The sequence below is a fragment of the Lycium barbarum genome, chromosome 11 (assembly GCF_019175385.1).
Source record: "Lycium barbarum isolate Lr01 chromosome 11, ASM1917538v2, whole genome shotgun sequence".
Taxonomy (NCBI): domain Eukaryota; kingdom Viridiplantae; phylum Streptophyta; class Magnoliopsida; order Solanales; family Solanaceae; genus Lycium; species Lycium barbarum.
Window position 1 is genome coordinate 87,354,160 of NC_083347.1, and position 20,621 is coordinate 87,374,780.

General features: G+C 40.7%; 1 protein-coding gene across 3 annotated transcripts; it reads left to right on the top strand.

The window, feature by feature from the left end:
• Nucleotides 1-2,353: 2,353 nt before the first annotated feature.
• Nucleotides 2,354-19,050, top strand: LOC132616698 (ACD11 homolog protein). Of its 3 annotated transcripts, XM_060331286.1 has the most exons (6): nt 2,365-2,735; nt 2,826-2,887; nt 3,029-3,069; nt 6,227-6,399; nt 7,312-7,457; nt 8,268-8,814. In XM_060331286.1, exons 1-6 carry the CDS (start codon nt 2,683-2,685, stop codon nt 8,372-8,374), a joined length of 582 nt encoding a protein of 193 aa, XP_060187269.1. In that variant the 5' UTR covers nt 2,365-2,682; the 3' UTR covers nt 8,375-8,814. The 3 variants fall into 3 exon arrangements, with proteins under 3 accessions (XP_060187268.1, XP_060187269.1, XP_060187267.1); XM_060331285.1 differs by lacking the exon at nt 8,268-8,814 and adding an exon at nt 18,715-19,050 and having other exon boundaries at nt 2,354-2,735; nt 2,826-3,069; XM_060331284.1 differs by having other exon boundaries at nt 2,379-2,735; nt 2,826-3,069.
• The last annotated feature ends 1,571 nt before the right edge of the window (nt 19,051-20,621 follow it).

Consider the following 20,621-nt stretch of genomic DNA (forward strand, 5'->3'; position numbering starts at 1 on the left):
AAGCTAGAAAATAACCTTGCCCTTGACTTATAGCGGTTAGCTCGGAATGTCCCAATGTACAAAATACGGGATATAACATTACAGGTATCCTTACCATCTGTTCTCATGATGCTTACTCATTGATTGATCGGGTTCAAATTTATCCTATGTGACTCCTTATTTTGCTCTTGATATGGGTTTGAAACCTGAACCATTGTTGGAACCCTTTGTTGTTGATACGCCTTCGGGTGTTCCTATTATTGCTTCTAGAGTGTATAGAAATCGTGTTGTCGTGATTAAAGGTCGTGAGACCGTGGCTGATTTGTATGAACTTGAGATGGTAGATTTTGATGTAATTATGGGAATGGACTAGTTGTCGGCATGTTATGCTAATGTGGATTGTCGCCATAAGTTAGTTCGCTTCGCCTTCCCCGAGGAGCTTGTTATTGTGTGGGAGGGTGAAATTGCTAAGCCAAGGGATAGATTTATTTCCTCTCTTAAGGCTCATAAGATGATTACTAAGGGGTGTATTTACCATTTGGTTGCTGTTAATGATACAAAAGTCATAGTACCTGAATTTGCATCCGTTCCCATAGTTAGTGATTATCCCAAAGTGCTTCCCGAAGATCTCCCTAGTATCCCTCCTGATAGGGTTATTGATTTTGGGATTGATGTTATTCCCGAGACCCAACCTATTTCTATTCCACCTTATCGTATGGCTCCAGCAGAACTAAGGGAGTTAAAGGATCAGTTGAAGGACTTGTTGGATAAACATTTCATCCGACCAAGTTCCTCACCTTGGGGTGCTCCAGTCTTGTTTGTTAGAAAGAAAGATGGTTCATTTAGGATGTGTGTTGATTACCGTCAGCTTAATAATGTGATCATTAAGAATAAATATCCTTTGCCTACGATAGATGATCTATTTGACCAACTTTAGGGTGCTAAGTTCTTTTCAAAGATTGACCTGAGGTCAGGGTATCACTAATTGAAGATAAAGGAAAAGGATATCCCGAAAACTGCTTTCCGTACTCGTTATGGGCACTTTGAGTTTCTAGTGATGTCCTTTGGGTTGACTAATGCGCCTGCTGCGTTCATGGATTTGATGAACCGGGTGTTTAAACCGTATCAAGACCGCTTCATTATTGTGTTTATTGACGACATCTTGGTGCACTCTAAGAATCGTGAGGATCATGCTAATCATTTGAGGATAACTTTGACAACACTTGAGGAGAACGAGCTTTATGCAAAATTCTCTAAGTGTGAGTTCTGGCTTGAGTCTTATGAGTTATGGCTTGAGTCTGTGTTTTTCTTGGGTCACGTGGTGACTGGTGACGGCATTAAAGTAGACCCTCAGAAAATTTTAGCGGTTAAGGATTGGCCTAGACCAACTAGTGCGACGGAAATTCGTAGTTTCTTGGGTTTGGCAAATTATTACAGAAATTTTGTGGAAGTTTTTTCGTCCATAGCCTCACCATTGACTAAATTAACACAGAAGATTGCTAAGTTTTAGTGGTCCGAAGCTTGTGAAAAGAGTTTCCAAGAGCTTAAGACAAGGTTGACTTCGGCTCCTATTTTGACTTAACCTTTTGGGTCTGGTGGATATGTGGTGTATTGTGATGCTTCTAGAATTGGTTTGGGTTGTGTATTAATGCAGAACGGTAAGGTGATTGCTTATGCTTCGCGTCAGTTGAAGAACTATCCGACTCATGACTTAGAGTTGGCTGCCGTGGTATTTGCCTTGAAAATTTGGCGTCATTATTTGTATGGTAAGCATTGCGATGTTTTTTGATACATGAATTGCCTTAGTTCATGTATAGAAAATTAATTATGATACATGTATTATTTTGTTTTATTCATGAACTAGAAAGTATGAAAGTTGTTCATGAACTAGGGAAGATAAAGGATATCTAGAATTAAATTAGGTACATGTACTAGATTAGGTACATGCTAGACGAAAATCTATAAGTACCTATGTAGTTTAACATTTTTATTTAAGTTAAGTTGGTGGAAGAATATATTCCCACTTCTCTTCAAGAGAATAATCAAATTTGTAAGTTAAGTTGAGGTGAACAAAGAAGAATCGTTTTCTCACTTGTCTTTAAGAGATAATTTGAGTGATTGAGAGTGCTTCTCCTCTCTCGATTTTTCAACAGGAGTTTGGTAAGTAAAGAAGGGTTAGATAATGCCACATGAAAAAATTTGGTGGCGATAGAGCTCTGTTAGTGATTCGTGGCACGAATAAACCAAATATGTCACGACGGTGGCATATTTATGCCTAACTATCACCATTTATGATAGTAAAGGCATATTTGAGCTTTCTTCCATTTTAAAATACCTACGCAAAGCACAATTTTTGTCGTTTTCTCTAGTACTGAATGACCGTAGAGACCCAAATTTGACGTCTCTTCATGGATAGGCACGTTTGCTTTTCCTAGAGTATACACGTTACCGAAAGAGCAATGCAGGCCACGTAAACGTAACGGACTTGTCATCCTTTCAAAAGCCTGATTTTGAGGTTTGAATGACGACTCCGTCATCGTGGAATAGGAAACCTTTGCGATTTTTTTGCATTTATGTTGGACTAGTATAAATTATAAGCAGTACTAATGTAATGACAAAATAGTTATTGCTAATTACCGAAAAAAAAATAGTTATTGCTGCTTATAGAGGACCAACCGCAATCTTAGCAGAACCAAGAAAAAAATGGCCCTCCAATTCTACTCCCTTTTCAAAAGAAGGCAACATTGCAGAGAAAAGTATGGTTCAAAATCTTGATTTTTTTTTCTCTTTTAATGAATATAACTTATGTTTTGAAAATGAAACCATGTTGTTGTTGATTTGTGAAGGGAGACAAAGACAAGGATTAGAAGACATTCGATGGATGAAGATGATGGATTTGAGGATGCAGGTACAGGGACACCTTTATCTGCAATATCTGAGGCATTTGAGGAGCTTTCATCATGTTTAAAGTCAAATGGCTATCATGATCTTATGTTGAAGCCTTTTTGTGATGCTTGTTCTCTTGTTTCTGTCCTCTTTGGTTCCCTAGGAATCGCTTTTAAATTTGCAGAGCTTGAATACGTCTCCAAGGTTAGTTACTACCTATTCTTTTGATTTTTCTTCCATTATTTGTCAGTTTCTGAGAGAAAAAGTAAATAAGAGAAAGAGTTGGTTGGAAATTGGTGGGTGGGTTTGGAGGATCCTAAATAGACAGGATTGTAGAGTTACATAATCTCATCTCCACCAAGTTGAGACTCAACACCCGGCACGCCCAAGACTGGATATATGGAGATGAACAATATAAGATGGGGCTCAAGATCTGGTAAACATGAATTCACTCTGAAACCATGAGGTGAATTTTGGGCATAATTCAACTCCAAATTTATAGCTCATGAGGTGAGGATTGCCCCAGGTCATATAAAGAGTTGCATAATCCCATCTCCACCAATTTGAGACTCCCACACGAACAAGACTGGATATGTGGAGCGTAAACAATATAAGATGGGGCTCAACATTGGGTAAACAATGAATTGAGACTAACCTAGCTCTGATACCATGATTAAAAAAATGGATGTTGGCCTAACTCAACCATAAAAACTATAGGGATCTTAGTAGCTCAGTTGGTTGGCTACCTGAACTTTCACCTTGTTAGTGAGGGTTCGAATCCCCTTCCCCACCCCCTTATGAAAAAAAAAAAAATCTAAAAACTTAGCTCATGAGGTGAGTACTGCCAAAGACCATATAAAGAGTCACATAATCACTGATATGGGACTCAACAAATATTGTGTAGAAGTATTATTGAGACATGTTAGAAAATTGTGGTTACCATCTAGCTAAACTAGGAATAAACTGTTACCTCGTTAAGAATCAATTTAAGTGATTTGCCTATCTTCTGTTTCCCAGGATGTTTATTACATTTTCCCCTTAAAACATCAATAAGAACATACAGGAGCTTTCGAAGTTTGAAAACTAAATGGTATCCCCTGGCTTGGCTCCTTGATTGTTATTCAGTGGTGATGTATGCTCATGTTTTAATCACTTTTACTCTAGATGTATCACAAAGGGCTGATTTACCAAGAATTTGTTCCTAAACAGCACCATGAATGCTTAAGGCCTAGCTTTTAAATCACATTATAATGAGAATTGGTGTCTCGCATATGTGGTTTGACTACAATACTTTTTACATCAAATGTAGTTTATGCAAAAGAAGGCAAAATATACCAAGACGGTTTTATTGCTTTTGTATCTTTATTTTTCTAGTACTCTTTTAAAACATTAATATGGTTAAGAACCCTCTAGCATGAAGCACTTTGACTAATCCATTGGGTACGTACTACCTTCCTACCAACACAGATATCGGATTACTCTGTCCACTGACTTAGACGGAAGAGTTCACCTAGTGTTGCCTCTGTTTGGATTCGAACCTTAGTTCTCGGGGTTATTACTCCACCTCTTCCACTGGTAGGGACCCGAAAGAAAATTGATATGAAGAAGTTGTTTTAGCTAGATTAGTGGTCATGAGCAACAAATAAAACATGTGGCTCGGATTTATTGATTGTAACACCTAAAAGTAAAGCTTTATTTGGTATGAAGAGTATAATTATTCTTGGGGATCATTAAGCATCTGAGAAGAACATTGTAGGAGATTAGCTAATTCTTGTGCTAGTCATTGTAATGGTTGTTATAAACCTGTATATGAAAATATACTTAAACAGAATGTAAAAAATTTCAGAATTGAAAAACAGAATCTGGAAAAATATCAGAAGAACAGTATCTCAAAATATATGTGGGAATTAAATCGAGCCCACTGAATACATAGTGTGTCCTTAAGGAAATTATTCCCCTCAATGTACCCGAGGTTGTGGAATATATCCTCCCAGGATAGAACAATTTACTCACCGTTGTAGCGGTACAACAAACTCCGGTGACGGCAAACTCACTCGACGGCAGTATATCACACGAGAATTTTAGTGCAAGAAAAGAAGAGAGAAGATCAGAATTTCCGTAAGGAAAAATCTGAAGATCAACAAGACATAAATAGCATGGAAATGTTGGTTCAGAAAAGGTGCAACTCAAAGGTTGCATCCTTTCAGATGAGCAGGAACATTTAAATAAATCCGGGAAAGGAAAACCGGGTCACGGGTGAGAAACGGATAATCTGGATTTTTATTAATCCGGAACCCGGGTTAGGAAGTGGATGAATAATTAATAATTAAATAATTAAAATTAATTAAATAAATTTGGTCCAAAAAGATTGTCAATCAATTGACCAAATCTGAAGCTGAAGCAAAGCGAGCGACGACGATGACAGCACAAGGCTTGCCTTCTTCTCAACCCTGTAGCAACTAGAAGGAATGCTTCTACATATAAGCACATGAACTTTCCTTTCCACTACCAATGTGGTAGAAATGCCTCATCTAAAAAGCAATAAATGAACAATTCAAAATTTTCATTTTCCCTCCAGTTTTCTTCTCTCCATTTCCCATTCATCTACACTTAAAACCCAACAATGGTCACATGTCATGGCTATTCTGCAAGGGATATCTGTTACCTAGTTTGAACTTTATCCTATGCAGCTCCAGCCTCGACTCTAACAGGTCAACTTAATCCGCTTCAGTTTTCAGGAAGTAATTAGTGGATGATTAGCTAATTTTCTAAGAAGTTAAATAAAAAAAATGTTTTTTTTTTTTTTTTTTGATAAATATTTCAAAAGGACCGTCAAAGCATTGTGCAAAACATGTTGAAGTAAGTTTACATACCGTTTTGTCTACCTCATATGAATTTGCCTCATTTGAGATATAAAGACAACATGAGCAACTACTTTACATTTAGGATCTGTCTAAGCCTGTAAATTCTTAATGAATTTGAAAAAGATTGCATAATTTTTCAGCTGATTGGAAGTTAAAATGTGACTGGTAGATACTCACAAGAGAAAAGTATGATAACATGCCCCTCAACTGGGTATGGCATTGTGACCATAGTCTTCTAAGTACTATTCAGGATGTACTGAAAAACGTAGTCGTAAAGAAGCTGATCTCTTTTGATATTCGCTCGCTGTAGCAAATGTAGTGACAGAAGTTGATAGGCTCCGCTACAAGTCGTTGTCTTAAAAGCCTTCAGCTAGATTATGCAGATATGAGATTTTGTTTTCTTCTGGTAGTTTACCATCATTTAGCAATCTATGTAATTTTCTTTTGGTTCTGATGTCTGCCATACCTTTTGGTTTAAGCATGAATGTCGCTTTTAGGTACGTGATCTTGCAGAAGCATCCGAAATATTTGGAAGTTTGAACAGTATCCTTGATTATGATGTTAGAAATGATACAGTGAGAACACCAGGAAGCCTTTCACGCAATTTACGCAGAGTTCGGCAAGGTCTAGACCTCATCAGAGCCTTGTTTCAGAATTTTCTTTCAACCTAGTACGGTGTACTCCCTTCTTATGGCAACTTCTTTTTATGTAAATGTGATTTCCTCCAGCTTTTGTCAAATTGAAACTGCATAAATTTTGGCACAACCCAAATGTGTGTTGTCTTATTTTTTCTAATCTTTTCATAGAATATGCCCAGTTATTTCATGTACTTTTAGACTATTTTATGCATTCAAAATTTTTACTAGAAACTAAAAGAATGGATCTGGCGTTGTCTTTGTTGCAAATTCAATTTGCTTATGCATAAAAGCAAGCTGGATGCAGGTAGAGCTAATACACTTCTATAAAAGAGCTTCATGCTGCATTAGCAATTTTCGTTTGCTTATATAAAATTTACAATGAACCTGCTTGTTTCTTTTTGGAATCAAACGAACTCACTGGTTGATGAGGATGTGACGCCTGAACTTATGTGACCATCCTATCATCGAAAATACAAGTAAAATTTCCAACTCTTTCCTTCTAGACTTGCTTTAAAATATGAATGAGGAGATTAGTTTAGAAGGAATTAGAGAAAACAGAAAGAGAAGTCCCAAGATGCTTCTACTAATGTTTTCAGGTATCTTTAGGTTTTTACTCCATGAGTAAATTAATATTGGCTTTCTAGAAGTAGAACAGATGTATGGGGAAATACCACCCGCTTACAATGAAGTAAATGACGATCCTCGCATATTTTTGTACATGGGGCAAGAAGTAAAATATGATTTCAGTCAATTTAGAAGTAAATAATGGCCTTGTTTAACATTGTTAATCAATATCAGAGGCGTGCATTGATCTCCAGAATGTTGAGTCTGATATAGTTACAATTTCTCTCTAAATGTTTATTTTATCCCGACACTTGTATATCCCTTTTCCTTTTAACTATTTTAAATTAGCTCTAGATCTAATGGTTATACTTTCTGTTTAGTGATGATTCCCTGAAAGAAGCAGCTTCAATGGCATATGCAAAAGTTTGTGCACCTTATCATACATGGGCTGTGAGAACTGCTGTCTCTGCTGGTATGTGTGCTCTTCCAACAAGGGACCAACTTCTCATGAAGCTAAATGAGACTGGTAAGTTTACTTTCTGTAACATTATTAGACAATTTGTTATTCTGCCATTCAAGTTGTTGCTTTATCCATTAAAATAAAGATTCGGGTGTATTACTGTTACTCCGAATTAGGATATAGTATACTAGTGTTTCAACAGTTAAGAGAGTGTAAGATTAGGAAACGGTACTTTGATGAATTAGGAAACGGTACTTTGATGACCAACATAATTCCTGTATTGCCAAGCATGAGAACAATTTACTAGTCAGAGAAATATGTAGCTCATTACTCTGTAGATTCAACTCTTACCTGATTTCTCAATCATGGAGATTCCGTCGTTGTGAGAGCACAAGAGATGTTACAACATTACTATTTGGGGGTTTGGGATTTGCTAGTTGTTTCCATTTTGAATCTTAGTCTACATGACAGGTTTGTCTTCTACCATTAGAATCCACGCACCATGAATTTCTTTCTGCCAATTAACAGGATAACTTCTATCTTTATCCTGACATTCTTTTCTATGAATTGAATAATTTCAATTTTGGTTGTCTTGACATCCAACCACAAGAACTATTTCAATAATATTTGTGATCAGATGGCCGTCTGGTTTGAGTATTGAATTAGTAAGACAACCTGGCATATCTGGTTCTGCTGATGTTTACGTTGTAACTTAGGATTTATACCCTTGCTGAAATGGTAGCTGCAGATATATGAACAATGTTAATGAACTAGCAAGAAGAACGATTCGACTTGTTTTGGCAGCACGAATCCATTCACAAATGTCCTAATAATGTTTGAGTTCCTCTCATGAGAAGCAAAAATTACTTGTTGCAGATGATTCAGCTGAGAGAGAAATGAGAAGATACATTGATGCTTCGCTTCCAATCATCGAATACATTGACAAACTTTATATTTCAAGGAATATAACCTTGGATTGGTGATCTTCACCTTCGCTTGGGAAGAACCAGGAAGAAATGTCCATAATATGTCTTGACAACAAGAGGAAATTCAGAAGCAAAAAAAGTCAGTCCAAAACTTACTTCTGACAGAGTGGCATTTGATTGCTATACATGTACCCCATATTTAGGGGAGTGGGAGTTAGCCTGTATGTTGAGCAGGTGAATACACTGATGGCTGCCAATTAAATTTATGGTTTAGTACAAAGAAATTTATCTAGTTTTAGGTTGGAAATATGTACCAAAAGTAGTTTTAGAAAATACATCGAGTCCTATTCGTCAGATTTGATTTAGTGAACTTGGAAGTAACAAAGAGCAAGTAATAGTATTCTTACCTGTAAAGAAGTAAAGGTTAAATATGGAAGAAGAGTCAAATTTGCAGACTCTCGGTTAACTTTTCTGCCGAGAGAAAGAGTTTATTTATATATACATTCTGTACATGGATTGCTGTAAAAGGATTGATACAAATCCTATATTCTCACTAATCTATAATGTTAAAATATGTACAGCAAATCATAACAATAATTTAAAATACATCAGTTATTCAAGATAAGAGATAAAATAGGAACAAGATAGAGTTAACTAGAAAATCTTCTACCTATCTACACGGCACTTTTGGTGCTGGTGTGAGAGGGATTCTCAGTTAATAGCCCCGGCAAGCTGATGGTGAGGGTTGAACAAGGAGCATGGATCTTAACAGATTGAATCAAGCTGTACCAAGAGCTTTCGTAAAAATATCCGCTATTTGATTCTAAGAGCTAACAAAGGGAACAACAAGTGAATGATCATTTACTTTCTCCCATACAAAATGATAGTCAAGTTTGATTTGCTTCGATCGTTGATGAATACGGGGATTGGCCGAGATAAAGCTAGCACTTAAGTTGTCACACAATAGAATCGGAGGTTGTCTGAGAGGATCGTGTAACTCATTTAAAAATTGCTCGATCCAAATGATCTCGGTAGTAGCAAAGGCAAGAGCTCGATATTCCGGTTCAGTGCTAGAGCGAGCGACTGCCTTTTGCTTCTTAGAGCACCAACTTACTAAATTGCCACCATAGTAAAGAGCAAAACCATGTTGAGAGCAATCAGGCCGGAGTCGGTGGATGAGTGCAAGTTGGAGACCATGGTGTAGGGTGCCTTTAAGGTATCTGAGGATACGCTTAACTGCAGCCCAATGGGTGGTGGATGGGTCGTGCATAAACTGACACAGTCGGTTCACAGCATAACAAATTTCAGGACGGGTAATAGTGGCATATTGAAGAGCCCCAAAAATGCTTTATAGGTGAGGATCGCCATCATGGACAAGGCGAGATCCTGGGATAGCAAGAGTGGAGATAGGTTGGGCCATTTTGGCGCGAAGGAGAACATCACGAATGTATTTTTGTTGAGTGAGGAAAATGGTATCTTATTTCTGGTAACTTGAATCCCCAGGAAAAAATAAAGATGTCCGAGGTCCTTCAAAGAAAAGGTAGCATGAAGTGTTCCAGAAAATTGGTTAATGAACTGAGGATTGCTTCATGCGACAGTAAGATCATCAACATAATTACTTGTGGAACTCCTGAGGGTAGGAACTTGTACCTCTCATGTACGAGTTCCGATGCTCTACCATTAAATTGGACCATACTTGTATTTTGGCATTTCCTAATTGTCCTACTATACTTTTGTATACGGTAAAAATCGGACTTATGCTAGACCGGTGAGACCGGGAATCGGGGGAAGAAGGAAACAAGCACGAGCATGAAGACTTTCTTTTGGACTGGAGGTATCACACTAGAAGTGGTTGATCAGAAGAAAGCGAAGGAAGTCGTTTGGTCCGGTTTTTCCATAGCCGTGTTGATCGTGGTCGTTAGTCCGGTTGATCGTGGTCGTTGGTCCGGGTGATCAGTTACACAATTGCCACGCGTCAAGACCGTTCTGCCACATTGTACTGCCAATCGTACGGGTGTCAGACCGTACAACCCAACCTTATCCTTTTAGGGTTTTCTTTATTCAAAAGGGCTTTGTGTTGTATAAGGCAAAACTATAAATAGGGGACATTTCCCTACTTTCAAGGGTTAGCTTTTTAAGATCTAGAACATTGTAATAGCAAAATATATAAAATCTCTCCCTCTCTCTCTCTCTCTGATATTGGTCCGGATTTGTGTGTTCTTCTTTAGCTTTATTTACTCATCCAATACTTAAATATTATTTAATACATATATTTAGTGTAAATCACCGATTTCGATTCACTTGCTCACTGCAGATCCATATGCATTTTCTTCCAACCAAATAGATTAAAGCTCATCCACATATCCTATACCTCACGTACAAATTCAATTGATTACCTAAATTCGGGGTAAACAGTTTGGCGCCCACCGTGGGGCTAGGATAATAGTGGTCTGTGATCTTGGTTTCTATCTCTTACCCGTTAGGATCGAAAAAATCTTTTGTTCGTCTCTGTGAAAACGGACCAAATGGCAAACAGTGGACAATCTGATCACGTCAACAATAACGAGATTGTGGCCGAAAATGAAGACAGTGGACCACGGGGATTACCAGCAAATCCCGTCGACCCAAACCCCATTAATTCGAGGGAGGGCCTCAACCGGCAAAACACCGTGAATCAGGAGAATGCCGCCCCGCCGGCCACCGATCCTTTAAATGCTCACAATTCAATTACTTTGTCCCGGACACAAGGCCGGAAAGTGCCGGATGCCCCGGATGATAATATTGACTTACGTTTAATTTTTGAAATGTTGCAGGAACAGAGGGCGGCTATTGCCGAACAAGGAGTCGCAATAGCCCAGTTGCAAAGCAAAAATGATAAAACGACCCCGGAGAGGACGAAAGGTGTTGCTGAACACAGAAAGGACGAGACACGGATGGTCGAGAGTAATCGGTCCGGAGCTGGTTCATCCACTGAAGTTCTAAGAATGCTTGAAACATTGGCGAAGCGGGTAGACTCGACTGAAAAGAGGGTGGAAACATATAACTCTCGAGCGGACCAGATCCCGGGGGCTCTGCCTATTCTGAAAGGATCGGATTCGAAGAGGTACATTCAGAGGCCTTTTCCTCCGAGTGCGGCTCCGAAATTGATCCCGAAGAGGTTTAAAATGCCGGATATCCAGAAATATGATGGCACAACGGACCCTCAGGAACACGTGACTTCATACACCTGTGCCATAAAAGGCAATGATGTTGAAGAGGATGAAATTGAATCCGTGTTGTTGAAAAAGTTTGGGGAAACTCTATCGAAGGAAGCATTGACTTGGTACGACCATCTTCCTGAGCATTCAATCACTTCTTTCGAAATGCTCGTTGATGCGTTCATAAAAGCTCATGCCGGTGCCAAAAAGGTGCAGGCCCGTAAGGCGGATATTTTCCGTATAGCCCAAAGGGATGACGAGTTATTACGTGAATTTGTCAACCGATTCCAAAGGGAACGAATGGAGCTCCCTCCGGTTCCGAAGGAATGGGCTGCACAAGCTTTTACCAAAGGGCTCAATCCTCGGAGCTCGACGGCCTCGTTCAAACTAAAGGAAAACTTGCTGGAATACGAGGCTGTGACCTGGGCGGATGTCCATAACAGATACGAATCAAAGATTCGGGTAGAGGATGACCAACTCGAGCTTCCCCCGGGGCCCGTGAATATCAACAAAAGCTCGGAGAAATCGCGAAAAAATTACGAGCCAGAGTCCATACTATCGAGGGAAAGGTATCGGCCATACTCTCATTCGGAAAGGTCAAGCTTCAGGTTGGAAAAATCAAGGGTTGGCCCGAGTCAATTCTCCGGTCGGGGTGATAAACGGGCTGAGCGCACGTCGAACAGTCGAGGTCTCTCATTTAGGAGCGATGCCGGAAGCTCGGCCAGCAACAAAGACTTGCCGAGGATATCGGAGTACAACTTCAACGTCAACACTTCGGACCTCATCTCGGCTATTGGCCCTATCGCAAAAGCAAGATGGCTGAGACCTCTAAGGTCAGACCCGGGCCAACGGGACCCGAGCGTGATGTGTGAATATCATGGAACCTATGGACACAGAACTGAGGACTGTCGCCAGCTAAGAGAGGAGGTGGCTTGGTTATTGAAGAATGGCCACCTCCGAGAATTTCTAAGTGAACGAGCTAAAGGTCACTACAAGGAAAGAGAATCTCATAAATGGGCCGAACCAGTGGAACCTCGGCATATAATCAACATGATAATCGAGGGTACCGATACCCCTCGAGGGCCGGTGATGAAACGAACAAAGGTTTCTATTGTACGTGAGAAGCGCAGCCGGGATTACTTACCCAAGGGTTCCATCTCTTTCAACAACGAAGACGCAGAAGGCATCATTCAACCGCACAATGATGCATTGGTAATCTCTATTCTTATTTTTAAATCACAAGTTAAACGTATTTTGATTGACCCAGGTAGCTCGGCCAACATCATCCGGTGGAGAGTGGTTGAACAGCTAAGGCTACTCGATCAGATCGTACTGGTAGCCCGAGTGCTCAACGGGTTCAACATGGCGAGCGAAACCACGAAGGGGGAGATCTCTTTGCCGGTCAACATTGATGGCACTATCCATCAAACGGTGTTCTATGTAATCGAAGGAGATATGAAGTATAATGCATTGTTGGGTAGACCTTGGATACATAGCATGAGGGTCGTGCCATCGACATTACATCAGCTGCTGAATTTCCCGACCCCGGAGGGGATAAAAACCATCCGAGGTGAACAGCCCGCTGCAAGGGAGATGTTCGCGATCGAGGAAGCGTCACCTCTTCCCAAAAAAATGGATAAAAAAAAGATGATTCAACCGGGGACAAGGACACCAAATAGAAACTAAAGTACACGGGTTCGACAACGGAGCAGAAAGGTTGGACCTGGGGTATGAAGAGGATGATTTCGGTGTACCCAGATCATTCGTCTTGCCGGATGACTCGGATGCGACCAAGTCAACAGTAGAGGAGTTGGAGCAAATCATCTTGTTCGAATATCTACCGGACAGAAAGGTATACCTGGGCATGGGGTTAACCTCGGAGCTCAGGAACAAGTTAATTAAATTTCTTCGAGCTAATGCCAATTGCTTCGCATGGTCCCATATAGATATGACAGGTGTGCCACCGGAAGTAACAACTCACAAGCTCAGCCTAGACGGGAGGATCCCCCCGGTGAAGTAGAAGAGAAGGCCCATGGCAGAGGCAAAACACGCCTTCGTAAAGGATGAGGTAACGAAGCTTTTGAAAATAGGCTCTATCCGAGAGGTAAAGTACCCGGACTGGCTAGCTAACGTAGTAGTGGTGCCGAAAAAAGGTAATAAATTTCGAATGTGCGTTGATTATAAGGATCTAAACAAAGCATGCCCGAAGGATTCATTTCCGTTGCCTCACATCGATAGAATGATCGACGCGACGGCCGGGCATGATATGTTAAGTTTTCTCGATGCTTACTCCGGGTATAACCAAATCCGGATGCACCCGGAGGATCAAGAGAAAACATCCTTTATTACCCAGTATGGGACTTACTGTTACAATGTCATGCCTTTCGGATTAAAAAATACCGGTGCAACTTACCAACGCCTAGTTAATAGAATGTTCGAAGAACAAATAGGGAAAACAATAGAAGTTTATATTGACGACATGGTGGTCAAGTCCCTGGAAATAGAGGACCATTTAAAGCATTTGCAGAAAACCTTCGATGTACTTCGCAAGTACAACATGAAGCTTAACCCGAAAAAATGTGCCTTCGGTGTCCGGTCTGGTAAATTTTTGGGTTTCATGTTGTCAAATCGGGGATTGAAATCAACCCAGATAAGATCAAAGCCATCGAGGATATTGAGGTGGTAAATAACGTCAAAGGAGTGCAGAGGCTCACTGGAAGAATAGCGGCGCTGAGCCGTTTCATATCAAGGTCCTCGGATAAGAGTCACCATTTTTTCTCCTTACTAAGGAAGAAGAATGACTTCGTTTGGACACCGGAGTGTGAAAGAGCTTTGCAAGAATTGAAAAGGTACTTGTCCAGCCCGCAGCTACTGCACACACCGAAAGCGGACGAGCAGCTTTTTCTCAACCTTGCCGTCTCCGAGGTAGCGGTAAGTAGTGTTTTGGTCCGAGAAGAATCAGGTACGCAATTTCCTATATATTATGTGGGTAGAACTTTAGGGGATGCGGAGACCCGTTATCCCCACCTGAAAAAGTTGGCATTGGCATTGGTAAGTGCTTCTAGAAAGCTCAAGCCTTACTTTCAATGTCATCCGATATGTGTAGTGACTACTTACCGCCTAAAGAACATCATGCATAAACCGGAATTATCGGGTAGACTAACTAAATGGGCCGTAGATATTAGCGGATATGATATCGAATACAAGCCTCGGACGGCCATCAAGTCCCAGATCTTGGCCGATTTTGTGGCGGACTTCACCCCAGCTATGGTCCCCGAGGTTGAGAAAGAACTTCTGCTAACCTCGAGGAAAGCTTCGGGTATTTGGTCGCTACACACGGACGGGGCCTCAAACCTCAAGGGTTCCGAGCTAGGAATCGTCCTTAGAACCCCCGCGAGGGATGCCGTTCGACAATCTATTAGAACTGTTAAATTGACTAACAATGAAGCCGAGTATGAGGCTATGATTGGAGGTTTGGAATTAGCCCGGAGTATAGGGGCCGAAATAATTGAAGCAAAGTGCGACTCTCTCTTGGTCGTTAACCAGGTGAATAGCGTCTTCGAGGTCAAGGACGAACGGATGCATAGGTATCTGGAAAAAATCCAAGTGATACTGCACCGGTTTAAAGAATGGACCATGCAGCATATACCCAGGGAGCAGAACAGCGAAGCCGATGCATTGGCCAATTTGGGATCTTCAGTCGAAGGGGAAGAAATCAACACCGGGACTATGGTGCACTTGATGAATTCAGCGATAGAAAACAGACATGCTGAAATAAACACAATAGGTTTAACTTGGGATTGGCGCAACAAGTACATCGACTACTTGCGAGATGGAAAGCTCCCGAGTGATCCAAAAGAATCACGATCACTAAGATCAAAAGTTGCACGTTTCTGCTTGGTAGACGGCCAATTGTACCGACGGTCTTTCTTCGGACCCCTGGCCAAGTGTTTGGGTCCCGGAGAAACCGATTATGTGATGAGAGAAGTACACGAGGGGACCTGCGGCAATCACTTCGGTGCTGAAGCCTTGGTCCGGAAACTTATCAGAGCCTGTTACTACTGGAATCGGATGGAGGAAGATTCGAAGAATTTTGTCCGGAAATGTGACGAGTGTCAAAGACATGCCCCGATGATTTATCAGCCCGGGGAGTTGCTGCACTCGGTGATGTCACCTTGGCCCTTCATGAAATGGGGGATGGACATTGTTGATCCATTGCCATGGTCGCTAGGTAAGGCCCGTTTTATTTTGTTTATGACTGACTATTTCTCCAAATGGGTTGAAGCGCAGGCCTTCGAAAAAATTAGAGAAAAGAAAATTATTGACTTCATATGGGACCACATTATTTGCCGTTTCGGCATCCCGGCCAAGATAACTTGTGATAATGGTCCTCAGTTCGTTGGCGGCAAAATCAATGATTTCCTCGAAGGGTTGAAGATCAAGAAGATCGTATCAACTCCGTATCACCAGTGTGCAAACGGACAGGCGAAATCCACGAATAAAACAATAATTCAAAATCTGAGGAAAAGACTTGAAACGTCAAAGCATCACTGGAAGGAAGTATTACCGGAGGTATTGTGGGCTTACAGAACCACATCGAAATCAAGCACGGGAGAAACACCTTTCTCGTTGGTCTACGAGTCCGAAGCCCTCATAACCATAGAAGTTGGTGAACCGAGTCTTCGGTTCAGGTACACAACCGAAAAGTCAAACGAGAAGGCCATGGCCGTAAAACTCGATCTCACAGATGAACTTCGCTAAAACGCGTTGATCCGTATTGCAGCCCAGAAGCAGAGAATGGAAAGGTACTACAACCGGAGGGCCAATTTTTGACATTTCCAAGTTGGGGAGTTGGTTCTTCGGAAAGTTACCTTGAACACCAAGAATCCTAACGATGGAAAATTGGGTCCGAACTGGGAGGGGCCGTACAAGATAACCGAGGTAACGGGCAAATGATCGTATCAGCTGGAATCCATGAACGGGCAACGGTTGCACAATAACTGGAATGTGGCTCATTTGAAGAGATACTACTGCTAAGGTATGGACACCTTGTTTATTAACCTTTCCTTTTTTTGCAGGAAGTGAAGTACCGGATAAAGTTAGGAGCTAGGTGTTACACCTCAAAAATCCTGTATGTGTTGCCTTGTGGATAGGCTAATGTGAGCTTAAGGTGATTATGAAATCCCTATGAGGTTAAGTGAAGGATTAGATTGCTTGAGGTGCATATAATAAGATTTTGAAGTTCTATGAATATGTGAATTTTAGTTTGTTTGAAGGAAGCGAAACGTAAGTCGTGTTCGGAAAAGCTCCGCTATGATGTTTATATGGTGATGTTTTAGGGCACTGATATAGAGCCTATTGTATGGTTAATGAAGTATTAAACAAGTGGTAAGAAGGTTGTATAAGGATTAGAGATCAAATGAAACGACGAGAACAACTTCGGAAAAGCTGTGAGTTCCACGACCATGTTTCACGGACCGTGAAACTTTCCACGGACCATATACTGGTCCGTATAATACCCAGCAGAGATGATGGTTTCCTGGTGGTGAACCACGACCAGTTGTATGAGCCGTACAATGTTCCACGGACCGTACAAGTGTCCGTGGAAGTCCGGACGGGCTGATTTTCAATGTTTGTATAAATAGATGCCTTGGGTTCTTTTACTTCATTTTTCATATTCCAAAAGTGTTGAGAACTCAAAACCCCTTCTCTAAGCATATTTCACTCAAGTCCAAGAGAACACAAAGGTCAAAGACAAAAATCAAGTGTTTATGTGTTAGAAAGCTTCCAAGGGTTAGAGGGCCACAAAAAATTCCATTGGAGGAGAACTAGGGTTTTGGCTCAAGTGAAGTATTTTCACCCCCAAACTTGTTCCTACAACATCTAAGGTAAGATTTATGGTATTTCCATGTTGTTTAAGGTATTTGAAAGTTGAAATACTTGGATTGTAGAAGGATATAGAAAAATGGGTCATGAATGTGGAATAGTGCCATTTTGAGTAATAGCTTGAATTGAGTCATGATTCTTGATGTATTGTGATGTAGATATGTTATAAATGATGTTAATGACATGAGATAGACCTTGTATATGAATGAATGTAAATGTGTGTTATGACCATGGATATAGGTAATTGGAAGTGAGTTGAGAGATATGGATAATGTGGATGAATAAAGACTATTGTTATGACATTGTGAATGTATTGTTGACGTTTGGGCGTTGATATATGATACGGAGGAATGTCATATAAATAAATGAGATGTTGTCCGATTTTTCTCTAGCCTTAGTCATGTATGCTAGCTATCGATCTTTCTAATGATAGTATGCCTTAATGAAGATAGAAACGTGAGCTTCGGAGGAGAACGTGCAAGTGTAGAATAGTTGAACGGAAAGATATGTAAGGCTAACCCTTTCTTTCATAAGGCATGGTTCTTTGGCCAATCATCTAAATCTTCTATAAGTCTATGACGTAGTCCAAATGATTCTATCTTCAAAAGCTACTAAGCTTATGATTCTCGATATGTATCACGATTGTACTAAGTTCCTCATATGACGAGTAATCCTATAAGGATAGATGTAATGAATGACGATGATGGTGATAACGATAATGATAACGATGATAATAGCGATGACGATAATGATAGTGATGATAGTAGTAAGATTCTTATGAGCTATTATGTATGTGTATCTATGTATGACTATTATGGAACCCCGAGCTTATGAGGCCGAGTAGAATATGTATATATTTATGTAACGCGCGCACACCTCTGCAGATGGTACGGATAAACCCTGAAGCCTTGGTAGGGCCAGGTATGTGTAACCTTGAGCCTTGGTTGGCCAAGTATGTATGAAACACCGAACCTTCGTGGTCGGGCATGCTATGTAAATGCTATGTATATGACATGGATATGAATATGAATAAGAATATGTATATGAATACGATTATGGATACGAAATGTAAATGAGTACGGATATGAATACGAATACGGATACGGACGTATGTACACAATTACGCACTAGAAATGGAAAGTCCCTATGAAAGGCAAGTAAGTGCTTATGACGACGATTCTACTATCTCCCATCTTATGCTATTTCTCATGTAGTTTATTATGCTTCTATATTGATATTGATCATGCTTTACATACTCAGTACATTGTTCGTACTGACGTCCTTTTGTTTGTGGACGTTGCGTCATGCCCGCAGGTGCACAGGGAGACAGACTTGATCCATAGCTATATTCTCAGGGACTACATAGCGGAGCTCCATTTCATTCGGAGCTATAGCTTTTGGTATTGATTCTTTTGTGTACATAATTATGGGCATAGCGGGGTCCTGTCCCGCCTATATGATATGATATACTCTCCTTAGAGGTTCGTAGACATGTGTATATAGTTAGATGTGTTTGGCCTTGTCGGCCTATATTTTTGGATATCATTTTGTTAGCCTTGTCGGCTTATGCACTTTGATATGGGCTAGTTGCTATTGATGACATGAAGGCATTGTTGTCCAATAGGACTAGTATGATGGATGAATAGAATGTATGATTTGATATGTGGCTCACCTAGATGTGAATGTAAAGGTATGCTAAGGGGTGCCCGGGTGGGCTAGCACCGGGTGCCCGTTGTCACGACCCAACTATGGGCCGTGACGGGTACCCCAAGCTGACCACGAGCACCACTCCTTTCCTCACTCGTCATAACCATTTTTACCTTTCTTTAACTTTTATTATGTCATAATCATAACACCGTCATTCTCCGTTTGAAAAGAAAACACAACTTATATTATATACATAAGCCTCGTTAAGGCGACAACATAATATATTCACATATATCAAAGTATTCTAGTGAGACCTTCTAACCCACACTACGTATCCACGAGCCTCTACTGGAGAACTGGACATATATATGTATACACAAAAGCATAGACCCGACTGGCACCTCCGAAATAGTGGAGTGTTCCTGCAAATCTGCTGAAAGCTCCTAGTGGTCTGCGCCGTCTTCCTGCCTACCTATGGGCATGAACACAGCGTCCAAAGAAAACGGACGTCAGTACGAATGTTGTACTGAGTATGTAAGGCAGGAGTGAAATAAACGTAATAAAGAATCATAAGTCATAAGGTGAGAGCAAACCTGCGCAACCCTTAAGAACGAATGTATTTCCTACATACATCATATGTCATACATACACACCTGTCCTACGCTTATCGTCATACCTATCGCATATCCCACGTATACGCACTCGTCGTACTCGTATCGTCATAGCATATATGTCAATATATCACATAATCATCATCGTAATACAGTATCTGCTCATGCATATCAAACACAGTCATAATGCAACACAGTCACATACTCGTCTATCTGGGCTCAATATCACGCGTACTCGGCCTTGTAGGCTCGATAGTGTGCGTACTCGGCCCTCCCGAGCTCGATCATATGCGTACTCGGCCATATAGGCTCGATCATATGCGTACTCGGCCATGTAGGCTCGATGATCTGCATACTCGGCCATATAGGCTCGATTATCTGCCCAACTGATCAGTGGGATGAAATGCATACATACATACATGCACATATACAAACATACATAAAAATACATAAAGGGCACCAACATCATCTTATGTTTCTCATAGCACATGCCTATACGTCTCATAGTATCGTATATGTTTATACTCATCTAGTCACTATCCGTACTCGGCCACGTAGTGACTCGATAGTACCACTTACATGTCTTCCATACCCGACCATGACAAGGCTCGGTATATTTCTTATCATCATATCCATATACTTCCTATCATCACATTCATCATATTGCGTGCATGGGACTTAGGAACAATTGTACTTTATCGGGGTGACGTAAGGTCGTGAACCCCCGAGTCCATTATGGAACAATCATGAACACTATGCCTCACCTTGAAGGAATTAGCATATAAGGTGAGTGTATACTAGCTCCATAGGAACATCATATCGTAGACTACGACACCTCTTAGCCTCAAGCTTATCATTCATTAACACACTCATAACATATCTCTCATTTCATATGGCTATTCATAAACGAGGACTTATAGTCTTCTAGGAGATAGGAAGTTCATAAAGAAGAAGGAAATCCGT

Bases quoted from the DNA above. Each gene is read 5' to 3' on its own strand.
- LOC132616698 (XM_060331284.1), top strand. From the start codon at position 2,683: ATGGCCCTCCAATTCTACTCCCTTTTCAAAAGAAGGCAACATTGCAGA. The intron at 2,736-2,825 runs GTATGGTTCAAA...TGATTTGTGAAG, and splicing joins AGGCAACATTGCAGAGAAAA to GGAGACAAAGACAAGGATTA. The intron at 6,400-7,311 runs GTACGGTGTACT...CTTTCTGTTTAG, and splicing joins CAGAATTTTCTTTCAACCTA to TGATGATTCCCTGAAAGAAG.